This window comes from Talpa europaea (assembly GCF_964194135.1).
Source record: "Talpa europaea genome assembly, chromosome: 6".
Taxonomy (NCBI): domain Eukaryota; kingdom Metazoa; phylum Chordata; class Mammalia; order Eulipotyphla; family Talpidae; genus Talpa; species Talpa europaea.
In genome coordinates, this window is record NC_140072.1 from 96,004,552 (window position 1) to 96,018,306 (window position 13,755).

The 13,755-nt window shown below is 40.5% G+C and overlaps 1 protein-coding gene across 1 annotated transcript in view; it reads left to right on the plus strand.

The window, feature by feature from the left end:
* LCP1 (lymphocyte cytosolic protein 1) overlaps positions 1-12,976 on the plus strand; it is a gene marked incomplete at both ends in the record, with an annotated part of 31,881 nt that extends 18,905 nt beyond the window's left edge. Inside the window, 3 exons of the mRNA XM_084235309.1 lie at positions 6,599-6,722; positions 9,407-9,531; positions 12,844-12,976. Coding sequence (XP_084091435.1) covers positions 6,599-6,722; positions 9,407-9,531; positions 12,844-12,976 — 382 coding nt within the window. The remainder of the gene's footprint in view (positions 1-6,598; positions 6,723-9,406; positions 9,532-12,843) is intronic.
* Between the last annotated feature and the right edge of the window lie 779 nt (positions 12,977-13,755).

Below are 13,755 nucleotides of genomic sequence, written 5' to 3' on the forward strand. Positions count from 1 at the left end.
TTACTCAAATACAGTTTGATCCTTTTTTAAATTTTTTTTATATTACCCTCAATTACACCCTCCTTATTTTGACCCGAATCCCTCCTCTCCCTGCCCCCCTCCCCATAGTGTATCTCTGGTTTATAGTTGCTTGTTGATTTTGATTTTTTCTTTATTATAGTTATTCTTTTTCCTGGTCCCTTATTTAGGTTTTCTAGATTCCTGCTATGAGTGAGACCATCTGGTATTTTTCTTTTTCTTTCTGGCTTATTTCACTGAGCATGATCCCTTCCAGCTCCATCCATGTTGCTGCAAATTGCATGTGTTTATCTTTTTTGATTGCTGAGTAATATTCCATGGTATATATGTACCACTTCTTCTTGATCCAGTCATCTATTTTTGGGCATTCAGGTTTTTTCCAAAGCTTAGCTATTGTAAATAGTGCTGCTATCAACATAGGGGTGCAGGTGCCCTTTTGAATTAATGTTTCTGTGTCCTTTGGGTAAATACCTAGGAGTGAAATTGCTGGATCATATGGAATCTCTATCTTTAGTAGGTTGAGGAATCTTCACACAGCTTTCCATAGTGGTTGAACTAGTTTGCACTCCCACCAGCAGTGCAGGAGAGTTCCTTTTTCTCCACATCCTCGCCAACATTTGTTGTTGCTAGTTTTTTTAATATATGCCACTCTCACTGGTGTAAGATGGTATCTCATTGTAGTTTTGATTTGCATTTCCCTGATTACAAGTGATGTTGAACATTTTTTCATATTCCTGTTGGCCATTTGCATTTCCTCTTTGATCCTTTTGAGACTTACTTCAAGGTTCATTGATCTCTGGCTAATACTGTTTCTCAATACTGTGATATTCTTTTGAGTACTTTACTTGATACTCCATGTATCCTGGGGGGTTTTCCCCTCCAACTTGTGGGACCCAGATTATTTCCACTCCTGACTTACCTCCAGGGATTGTTCTGCAAGTTCATTTTTATCAGTTCTTGTTCCAGCTCCTATAGCTTCCTTGCATGCACTAACCAGTGCTAAGCCAAAAAACTTGAAGCAAACCCTCTGAAGATCTCTGGAGCTTTTTTCTAGATGACTGTCTTCTCCAGAAGGTAGTTTCTCTCTGGTATGCTGCCCTGCAAATTCCAGGTACCTTCACTTTCTTGAGTTCTCAACCTTGGATGAAGAACTGCCTCACCTCACCTCAGAAGAACTGCCTTGCTCTGCTTGTGTTCTCTCGGCTTACACTGCAGCCTGGAACCTCTCCACCCAATGTTCTGGGACAATCTTAAGGCTAACCACTTTCATTTTCCTTCTTTTAAGGGCCACTGTTTTGAACTTCCTGTGGTCTGAACACTGTTTCATGTGTTTTTCATCATTTTCTAGGTGTTTAAGGCAGAAGGATAGACCTGATCCCTTTACTTCATTGTGGCTGAAGCAACATTTCTTGACAGCTCTTTAGGAGAAAACCTTAAATACCCTTTATGGTTGCATATAATAACTTGATTAATATGAGGAGCTTTGTGGCAAAATTATTTAAATGGCAGTGGAATATAATAAGATATACAAATAGAAGGTAAATTATAAGAAAATAAATAATTTCTGGTACGAAAGAATTTTAGAGAGCAAATCTGTAGTATAAAATAGTATACTTTGCATACTCTTTCCCCCTATACTGATTGTTCTGACTAGGCAAAAATCTTACATCCCTTAATTAGAATCTGTGTTAGTGTGACTTAATTCATTTTTTGACCTGGAAAGAAGCCCAGAAGCCATATATCACATTACATATGTCTTACAGGGTCATGGCAAAGACAGGGTTTGCGGTGCCCCTAGGCACTGGGGCTTCTTCCCAAGCAACTATCTGCAGTTCGTAATATTCATAATGGTGCTCCAAGTAATTGTCAGTATTTCTAGGTGATGTAGGCTAATAGAAGTGATCATAATGGATTTCATTAGATTTTACTGATTCACATTTGCTTTACTAAGTATAGCTCCCAACTACCCATTTCTTAACTGGTGTCTCCTTAATGATTGAAGGCAGATGTCAGTCATAAGGCGCCTCTAGTCCAGAAAACTCTAGAGCTAAGAAGCTTCAACTTTCCCTTACATTTTACTGCATATATCTAGAATATCCCTGAAAGTTCCTATGGGCCATTCTCATCAGTGTATTTTCAGAAGAAATTTCTGAGTTAGTCTTTATTGTCTTCCATGTATTATTAATTCTTAGCAGACTGGTTTTGGATACTGATTCCTTTAAAAACAACCAAAGCAAAAGTCTTTTTAGTTGTAGCAGTTAAATCAAATCATAGGTTTGAATATAAAATGATCTTTGATATTTTCTGCTTTAATGAGATAAAAAGAACTCAGGTCAACACTATTCTGTATTGAATTCATAAAATCTGAAAATCACCTTATAATGATCTTTGTTCTGGAAGTTTTATAAAATGTGGCTCATAGTCATGCTTTATGGCCGATAGATATACAATAAGTTCTATCTGCTGCTGCTGTCTCCACTTGGTTAATAAGCCATATTTCTCACAGTGTTTACTCTCCAAGAATTGTGCATATAAGCAAGTGGACAGCAAAATACATGACTGTGAAGGAGATGAAATGACAGATAATTTTGTAAATGCCACCAGAAGGGACTTTTTTACCCTCTCTGTGCTGCACATTAACAAATCTATTAAATCTAGAGCCAGTTCTAGCTGGAATTTATTTTATTGGATTTCACAGATGTGCTAATTTAGTCTTTTATCTGGATAACAAATGGCATGTCATTTTTCTCTTCAGAACAAATGAGATGTGCGTACTTAAACCTTCCTTTCCTCTTCAGTAGCCTGGAAATCACTCTCAGATTAGGAAGCTGGCAAACAGCATGTGTACAAATTTGGAGACAAAGGGCTGAAACAAGTAGGCTACCAGCAGATAGCAACAATAGTTAGACTCCAACAAAGGACCAAAGAGTAAGGCAGGGAAGTGAGGGAATTCTCCCTAAAACAGGTATGGACATCATTGAGTTTGTAATAAGTGCTTAAATAACAAAACACTGAAGTTTGTCCCTCTGGGTCAAATGTTAAATAATGAAACAAGTGTTGGAAGGCAGGAAGGGTAGCAGGTCAGCATTGCAGCCTGACAGCACCACACCTGCACCCTGTAGCACCATCCTCTTGTTGAATGAGGCACTGGCTGTGCTGGGGCTCGTGGGGCCCTCTCCTTTTTTGACAGAGGACTTTTCAGCACAGTGCATTTTGCAAACGCTGGTAGTATTGGGATTTTGACTGGAGGGTTTCGTTTAATAATAGCACAGTTGCCCCAAAACATGTTTGGTGATAGGGAATGACTGTCTCACAAGACATCCTTGATAGACACAAGTCAAATTCCTTTTTGTTTTAAATTTTGAATATATATAGTGCTTAGTGGATGGTCTAGAGTTGAGACTCTGGTCTAATTCTACCTTTTCTTCTCTGTTTTTACTATTGTACTTACATGCAAGTATCTGATTCCTTTTAAATCTCTGGATCAGTCCTGAGGTGTCAAAAAAGAAAACTTTGTGTTCATAGAACTCTGTGCCACCCTGTGGGGCCATCAGACCCCTGGATGCAGTAACGGCTTCCAGGTGGTCAGTAAGCTGCCTTCATGATTTTCTGCATTTCTGTTTCCCTGCTCCTTTGCAGCTTTTTTGTTTTTCACAGTAGACTTTTGTGTAAAGATGAGCGTCTCCTCTGTACCATTCCCTTCCCTAACTCAAGAAGTGGATCTAAAGCACAGTTTCTGTTCACTTGGGACTATCAGCAAGGCAGGTTGGGACCCTTGGCAAAGGCAGTGACAATTCAGTCCTGAGGTGTGTGAAGCTGCTAGACTGAATTTAGTTTGTTTCATTGGGTTATATGTAGACATGACCCACTGAAACAGCATTAGCTTATTGTTTCTTATGAGAAATTCTTTTTTTATTTTTATTTATTTATTTTATATATTAATTTTAAAATTTTTTTTACATCATTGTTCATTTTTAAACAATATTTGCTTCCCCCCACCCCCACAGGTGTAGTCCCCATAGCGTTTCCTTCACCACTGTACCCATGCACAATCACCTCAGTTCTTATAAAAAATTCTTAAATGTTACAGAAAATGCTAATAACTTAGTACATATGCAAACTATCAGCAAACAAGAAGCCAGTTATGCCATAAAGCCTCATCTATATGAACACATTAAGAGTAGGGCCTATTGCCAAAGTAGGACTATTGTAAAAACCTATCTGGGACATATCCCAGTTGTACTCATTATTCCTTAGCATTTCTTAGTGGCCCCATCCCTGAGCCCAGATGAGGCATTTCTCCCCTCTACTTTCTCCTTGCTTTTTCTGGGAGAAATTCTATTTCTTTTACCCACCACTCTAGTTTTTCATTTGCTAGATGCCCCATGTTCTCGCTGAAAACACCATGATGAACTGGGTGTATGGACTTGACAGAGGGACATGGTAGGCAGATGCACATCAGCTCTATCAAAAATTCAGGGAAACAGGCTAGAAGCAAGTAAACAATAATGATTAACATCAGAAAAATGATGCTTGAGCTGGGAATTGTTCAAAGGATTTGAAATTCACTAGAGAGGTAGGACTTCCCAGGCAGAGAGCACAGTCACAGAGGTGGGAGGCAGAAGGTGGGAGGACATGCAGTGTGGACACGGAGCTGCTGATGGTTCTGTACCATTGAGATGTGAGTGTGTGTGTCCATGAGGGGTGTGAGGTTAAGTCCCAGAAGAAGGGAGGGAAGGAGGAAATCAGTGGTGTATTGAAATGGGACATTAGAACCAAATTGTGCATGTCTGAGGAGTTTGACCTGTATTCTTTGGACCAAGTAGAGTCACTTTAAAAGATATAACCAGGATTGTACTTCAAAAGGGTAAATTCTGGGCCTCCCTGGTGGCGCAGGGGTTAAAGACAGTGCTATCAAGCTACTGCCAGCCACTGCAGCACAGTTCACTCCTGGGCCAGCTGGCCAGGGAGATAACCCACATGGCGCAGCAGACCTCTGCTGTCTTGCCCACTGCTCCCCTCAGCAGTGTACTTCGATCAACCTGCCTGTTCTGTTCCCTACTCTGTCTCTGGTGAATCCTCTCACCACCGCACCTCTGGCCTACACCCCAGCTCTTGTATGCATAAATAAATAAATCTTGGGGGAAAAAGGTAAATTCTGTGAGGATGAGAAGCAGAATGAAGAGGACCCAATTAATAGGATATTTGGAGAGTTATAATTGGGAGAATGTTGATGCCAGATTGGTAAACATTATCATTATCATCATCATCATTTTGATAAAGAAAAGTTGCAGAAGTCATTTTCCTCCTCAGCTACAATGATGCGAAGGTGCTTCACCCTAGAGGAGGTAAGGCAGCACTCCTATTTCAAGGATTAAACTTGAAAACTGTGTGGGAAATTCTGGCTGAATTGTGTTTGCCATAGAAGAGTAACTAGAGGAAGTCACCAAAGGGTTATGTAAGCAAAATCCTAGGCAACCCGTGGGAACGACCTCATTTAGGTAGGTCCTTGGAGAGGGATTCGGTGGCAGAGTACTTAGGTTGCAGTGTAAACAGTGCAACAGTGCACACTGTAACTCAAGCCCTCTGAGTCTCTCCTGGGTAACCTGACCCTGCCCTGCAAGCCCAAAGCCTGAGGCCAACAAACCTTCCCAGCCCAGCTGCTTGGCTTTCTTTTCTGTAGTCCCCTTTTGCTGGAAGTAGCTTTAGGGAATGATGAGTGTTGTCTGCTCTGTGGACTTTTAAGAGCTTGGAGTCTCCTCTTTTTTTTTTTTTTTTTAAATAAAGATTTATTTATTTATATAAGCACTGGGTATAGTCAGAAACACAGGAGGGTGAGAGAATTCACCAGAGCCAGAGCAGGGAACAGAACAGGCAGACTGACTGAAATACACTGTTGAGGGGAGCAGCGGGCGCGGCAGGAGAGGTCTGTTGCACCATGTGTGACCCTCGCCTGCAGCTGGGGATCGAACCGGTGCTACAGAGGCTGCAGGCAGCTTCGCCGCCCATCGCTCAACTGCTGCGCCACCAGGGGAGACCCTAGAGTCTTCTCTTAGTAAATGTTTCCCCAGCATGCCTGACACTCCTAAAAGTAAGGCGATTTACTCTCAAACTAGAGTTTAACTTCGGTTGATGTATTCCTAACATTTCTAATTATATAAAGAAGAAAACTCTTTTATATTTGTCCCTTATTATGTTGACTACTAGGATTTCTCTGCCATTGTATTGTGCCTTGACTTTTATGGTTTCTTTAAGAAAAAGCATCACTCATTCAAATCCTTTGCTTCCTTTTCTTTTCTTCCGCCTTTTCTTCCTACCCAGAGCAATGACAGTGCTTAGAAGGAGGTATTAGCTGTGCATTTCACTCTAACAAAGTTACATTTTAAGTTATTCTAAACAAAACTAATGTATTATATATTCTTTTTTCAGCAAACATTATGCTGTCCAAACTGTCTTCTGTGACATGCCTAGAAAGACAAAAACATTTCTACCCTGGTTACTCTCTGAATTGAATGAATTCAAGTACTCTATTGAATTCTTTAGCAACTTTTTTCTAGAAACCATTCTTGATTTTGTTCAGGTACACACTGAATATTCTTGAAGAAATTGGAGGTGGACAGAAGGTCAATGATGACATTATTGTCAACTGGGTGAATGAAACATTGAAGGAAGCAGGGAAAAGTTCATCCATCTCAAGTTTCAAGGTAAAACTCTTAGGTTGCTTGTAAGTATAAGTATAAAAACCTGAGTTTTATACTTATTCTTAGGTTTTCACTCTATTAGAAAGTGACCTTCCATGTGAGGTACTGAGATTTCCCCTTCCATTTTGATTTTGTCTGAGTTACCCATTATTGTTTTGGTGTTCATAGGTCATTTCATTGACGAATTTCTTCACTATCTCTTGAAATAATTTTTAAAACCCATCATTTTTCACACATTATTTTAGGCATTGTTTTTCCAAAGTAACATGAAATGTAATATTTTTTAAGTGTGCAGAGCCCTGTGATTCAGATTCTTAATGGAAAATGGAGAAATACAAAATGGTGAAAGATCTCTGGTGTTTATTGAGAAAAAATAGTTGAGTACTTGTATTCAAATCCAATTTTTATTAATGGCATTCAATTTTATTAAACTTATTAACACACATTTCAAAGAGTGCATGGATCTTTCCTCAAGGTACCTGTGTACTTGATCCATAGTAAAATAGCTGTGCTTATTTAACTACATTTTTCTGGTTTAAAGGTCAACACTGTGGGGTTGGGGGAGACACCTTCTGAACTGTATTAACAGGCTCAGTGAGGCAGTTCATTAAATCAATCCTCTACTTCAAAATCAAGAAAAAAAATAAAATAAAGTTCCTCCTCAACCAGAGAGGAGAGAAGGCATCTCTGGGTTCATCTGCACCAGAAGTACCCACCCCTGGGAACTCTTCTTAAAACAGCCTCCTCTGTCCCCTCCAGCTTACCTTTCAGTCTGAATGGTGAGGGGTAGCTGAGCAGGGCTAGGAGTAGAGGCTGGTGAAAAATATGAGCAACTACTTCCAAAAATATTTGGAAACGCTGTGAAGAGTTCTCAATATTGAACACTCTCTGAACCTCCTTATTTGTAATGTCACATTCACCTTCACAGACATTGTGAAGTTGGTTTTGCTGTTTTCCTCCTTTTATAGGTGAGGCAACTGGAGCTCAAGTAACTCCTGAGGTTACAACTGGTAATTGCAGGTGATGGTCCATCAGTGAGGGGAGAGCGCCTATTACCTGCAGGGTGAGGCTGTAGGGCAAAGCGTGTCCATCCGGTCACATAACCATGACTACACAGTGACAGGTCAAATAGCCAAAGCCCAGTGTGTGTCCCTGTAAAACAGTTCCCACTGCTGTCCATATTGTCACCCTGCATTTTCTGGAATGTTCTCATGGGAACTCACTCGTGAGAATGTTTGACAATTCTTTTACCTACTGTGACACTCTAGGCCAATTTTCTCCTGTCTTCTCACTAGATCATTATAGATAGAATCAATAAATAAAAAGAATCACAAAAATAAAATGTCAGAGTTAGCTCTACCTTCCTTTAGAATGAAATCTTAAGAAAGTTAACACAATCCACTCTTGATTTACCATTTTGGAAATAATCTCTGTTCCTTTCTCATCTATGGTCAGCCACCACTTGCTGATCATTTCCCCTGCCTGTTTTCACCTTCACAAGACTGGCAGAAACTGGGAAAGGAGACAAAATCCAACCCCCCATTTTGTTTTTCTGTGCTTCTTCACCAAAAAGTTTTATGAAGATAGAAGCTCAGGATTATGGTGAAAATTAGACCGATTTTAATTTTGTAGTTCTTACATGACCCAGGAGTAAATAAAAATCCACCCATTATATATTCTTAAATGTTATTCTGCCTATCCAGAAGATGCTAGATGCTAGAGACTTAACATCTCACAGGGGTCCAGAGTTGCATTCCTTGAGTAGAATCGATTTAAGGGTTGGATGGACCCTTAAAGTATGGGGTGTGGGATGGTGGCAGACAGTTGCCTTTCCATTTCTGCCCTCTAAGTCCCCAGGAGAGAGGAGAACAGCTGACACAGAGCTTGGTATCATCACACCTTAGGAACACCCATAGTTCTAGGTGTGAACATCAAAATGTTTACAAATGCCAGAGAAAGATCCCAGTGTTTTAGGTAACTTAGGGACTTTACCAGCAAGTCCCTTAACCTCAGAAACTCCTTTGACTCACCATAAATTAAGATCAGATGCCTACACCTGAGGGGTGGTGACAAGATAACCTAGGAGAAAGCGCTGGGCAAACTGAGGCACCAACAAAGACTAATTGCTGTCACTGCACTTAGTCACGTAATTGGCTTCACCATCTCTATGAGCCTGGGGATTCTTTTCTTTACCTGAGGTCTCTAAGATAGGAGCATCTACTAAAGCTTCTGTCCAGCTGAGCCCTCATTTCTAACCTTGCCCATCACTTCTAGCCCCCCCACACACACACACACATAAAGCAGGGCTTCTTGTAATAGTTTTAGTCTCCCTTTGCTGATCATTTCCTTTTCAAATCCCCCCATCTCTACTATGTTACCAGTTGGTAAGTTAGACACGATATATATCAATTTCTCTGTTTTTCTCCAATTGCACTAACTTCCTTCCATTCCCTATTTGAGAGTGACTCCCTGCCTGTTGGTGGACAGTGGATTTTCTCTGTTCAGTGAGTCACCAGGAAGTTAGTGATGCCCCTACAAAAACTACAGTTGATGTGGTACACTGTGGCACTTCCCAAACCAGGCTGTATATGTTTCATATTTAAGATAAAACAACCACCCACATCCCTTGAGTTGAATAGAAATAACTTGGGGCATGTTAACAAAACCTTCCCTTTCTTTCTCTGCAGGATCCAAAGATTAGTACAAGTCTGCCAGTCCTAGATCTCATTGATGCCATTCAACCAGCTTCTATTAACTATGACCTTTTGAAGACAGAAAGCTTGAATGATGAAGAGAAACTCAACAATGCGAAGTACGTAAATAAGCCTGAGGTCAGGGAGGGAGGGAAATAACTGACAGCCGCATGACTGCTTATCCCTTTGTGCAAAGAGTTTATTCTTCCCTTTAGTGCTTTCTCTTCTCATCACTTACTGTGTCTCTTTGTCACTACTTTAGATATTGCACAATAGCCACGCAAGGCTCCTAGTGTTAGAATGTGAACAAGACAAAAAGCAAGAATATAGTTGCAATATACTAATCATAATATTTAAGAGACTTCCTAAATAAAGTTTGTATGTGAAAGACCCAAATACAAACACTCCATTTGTGAATATCCATGAATATGAGTGGGCAGAGGTGGGTTCAAGACCACAGTCTTCTTCTGCCTGACAGCAGCTGCCATTTGCTTGACTGTGTAGACTGAGAGTCAGCAGACTATAGACTCTGAGCCAAATTGACCTTTTGTCTGCTTTCATAAATTTTTATTGAAACACAGATATGCCCATTCATTTATATATATATATGTATTTATAGATATATAGATATATAACTTCTGTAGTTGCCTTCCTGCTAACAAGACAGAGTTGAGTTGTGACAAAACCCACAAAATCTGAAATGTTATTATTGGCCCCTCACAGCAAGTTTGCCAGCCTCTACCCTAGAAAGATGCCTTTCTCAGTGGAATGTATCAGCTTCCTAGGACTGCCGTAACAAAATACTATGAACAGAGCATCTTAAAACCACATAATTTTATTCTCTTCTGACTATGAAGTCTACATGCCTGAAATCAAGGGTCAGGTTGATTCCTTCAAAGGGCTCTGAGGGAGATTATCCCACATCTCTCTCCTACCTTCTGGCAAGCAGTCCTTGGCTTATGGATGCATCACCCCAGTCTCTTCCCCATCTTCATGTATCTTCTCCCTGTGTGTCTGTGATGTCACATGACTGACTTTTCTCTGCATGTGTGTCTGTGTTTCTTTTATTCTTACAAGGACTCCAGTCACACTACTCCTGCATGATCTCATCTTAACTAGTTACTTCTGAAACAACCTTGTTCAAAATCAGGGTTCTATCTGAGGAATTCAGACTTCCAAATATCTTATTAAGGGGCACAATTCAACACATAACACAAAATTAGCAAGTGACTAGTGCCTTGTTATATATATAAACCCAACCATGCTCTTCTCTATGTTTCCAGTTTGGGAGAGTGAAGATCTGTGTTCCTGGTATACTGATGCTTAGCACAGTCTCTTCAGGAGAAGATAAACAATTAAATGGCAATTACAATGGAGTATGATGGGGTGGTGACATGGAAAGGGGGCTATCCGGTGCCATGGAGGGGATAGGAAAGGAACTGAAATCCTACAGAGCAAGTGACATCTAAGCTGAGATAGACTGCAAGGCCAAGTAAAAAGGAGGTGGATAGGGCCTCCCCTGGTGGCGCAGCGGTTGAGCACTGGGCTGCGAAGCTGCGTGCAGCCTCAGCAGCACCGGTTCGATCCCCGGCTGCCAGGCGAGGGTCCCACATGGCGCGCAGACCTCTCTTGCCCTCTGCTGCTCCCCTCAGCAGTGTACTTCAGTCCTTCTGCCTGCTCTGCTCCCCGCTCTGGCTCTGGTGAATTCTCTCACCCTCCCGCACTTCTGACTGTACCCAGTGCTTGTATAAATAAATAAATAAATCTTTAAAAAAATAAAAAAGGAGGTAGATAGGTGAAGGAGATAGGAAGAATATTCCAGGTAGAAAGAAGAGTGTATACAAAGACCAATAAATTTAAAACAAAAAAGACATTGAAAAGTCCTTGAGGGTAGATGGTCAAGAAGCATGTCATTAGGTTTAAGCACAATGCCCAGGGTCCTAGTAATTCAGCTGGGATTCAAATTCTGACTTCAGAGCCCAGGCCTATAAGCACTATCTTGTAAGGGCAAGACAGAAAATTACTTAGAAAAATGGATAAAGGAAATTATGCAAAATGTTACAAATGGTAGGGGCCTCCCTGGTGGCACAGCAGGTTGAACGCAGTGTTGTAAAGCTGTCTGCAGCCTCTGCAGTGTGGGATCAATTCCCAGCCAGCCAGGAAGATACCCACATGGTGTGACAGATCTCTCTTGTTGTGCCTGCTGCTCCCCTCAGCAGTGTGTTTCGGTCATCTGCCTGTTCTGCTCCCTGCTCTGTCTCTGGTGAATCCTCTCACCCTCCTCCGCCTCTGGCTTGTACCCCAGCTCTTGTATAAAAATAAATAAATGTTTAAAAAAAAAAAACCAAAATGTTACAAATGGTTATGTTATGGTGACAAAATTGTACATCACTTTTTTAAGCTCTCTTTTCTCATTTGGCAATTTTTTCTCTTTTTTTAATAATAGAAAAGTAAATTTTTATTTTCTTAGTAATACAAAGGAAGTGATTGAGAGATAGACAAGGAGAAAGAATATGGACCACTCCCACCTGGTGTGCTTACTTTAATTTGATCAATAAAGTAAGAGCAAGATTATTTTAGGAGATCAGGAGGAGTAATGGGAGCTTGGGTGAAAGTGGGAACCCTGAAGTAGTCACAATAAGAGGTTACTAGATAATAGACAAGGTGAATAAAAGATCTGTCAGGTGATACTGTGGGCTCATTTGAAAATAGATTATAACTAATAAAAGTTATAGACCTGTAACTATAAATAGGGCAAACATGTTCTGATGCAACTATGGTAACTTTATATGAAAAATGTATAATGTAAAAACCTGGCTATTCTAATACTGTAGTAACATAAATACACATTTATGTTCACAAAGATGGAGTGGGACGAGGAATAAAAGAACTGATATGTAAGGCCAAGGTAGTACAGATGCATTTCTTCTCTTTTCTTCCTTGCATAAAATGTTTCTATAGTTGAAATACAGTCTGTAACCTTTCCTAGCACAAATTTTTAGTCAGTTTTATGACTCTTTCTGTGGATATATGGCTCAGGAAAATAGTTGTGGTGTTTGGGTCAAAAGTGGCAGGAACTAAGAAGGTCTCTGAGGACAAATAATAAAATCGGTGATTATCATGAGATTAGACAATAAATCTGGTGGAGCCAAGATTTACCCACAAGAGTGGTGGATGCCAGTGACTGGCTCCAGCTACACTGGGAGTGGGCTCTGCATAGTATTTAGTATGTAATATGTTGTTTGTGTATACTGTTTGGTACATATTATATAGTGTGTAGTATGTGCTGTGACTGTAGCATGTGGTATGTAATATGTAGGGTATAGTGTGTAGCATATAACATGTAGAACCACTGTAACTTTGGTCCTGAGGGGTTCCCTTCCTACTTTGTTGCTCTGGCTCTCCTCATTGTTCCTATTTTCTCCTTTTAGGTACGCCATCTCTATGGCCCGAAAAATTGGTGCAAGAGTATATGCCCTTCCAGAAGACCTGGTTGAAGTGAACCCCAAAATGGTCATGACAGTGTTTGCCTGCCTGATGGGGAAAGGGATGAAGAGGGTGTAAGAGGGTGGGGCAGGGCTGGAGAAGGCACTCTCATTCCTAACTGCTCAGCTCAAGATGCCAACAGGAAACCCAGGAAGATAACAGCTGTTCCAAGTTTTTAACTTGCTAGCGTTATATGAGATTTGAAAAAGGGTATATTTGGCCAACCAAGTGGGCCTGTTTGTAACAAAAAATTATTCATGCTTTGCAAATGCCATTTCTTGCAAATATTTTTTATCAATGAATTTATTGCTTTTTAGAAAATCTGCAGAGAAAAACATCTTAATTTCCAGGCACCCTTCCTGCTTTAGCCATAGTCCTATATAGAAGCTTTAGTGTTTTTAATTTTACCATAACCTTGCAAACCAGTTTAATTTGATTTTGACTGCCTTTCTCTTCAAGTCAAGGACCGGCTGGGAGAGTCATCATACTAGCCCACTAGTCCAAAAGCCTGTTTTTAGAAGCCGATATTTGCTGTTTTTAGACTTTCTAACCCCCTTCTCTTATGCCCTATGACTTTGCTCTTCCCCCTCTCACAACTTTCTCTATAGCCCACCTCTGCTAGACCTCCCTCATCTCTGGGCCATTTGGAGCATCTAACAAATCTGTCAGGCTAGTGGGACCCCAAACATCTCTGGCAACTTGCTAAAATAATCATCAGAGCCTTTCCTCAGAACTGGAATCATCAGTTTCTTGTGTGTTGTTTCTGGCCAATTGGATACCCTCTGTTTTTAACCCTAGGATTTGGGTTCAGGCTAGATCTAGCATCTTTGAATATTGTGCCTTCAGATGTTTGGCAG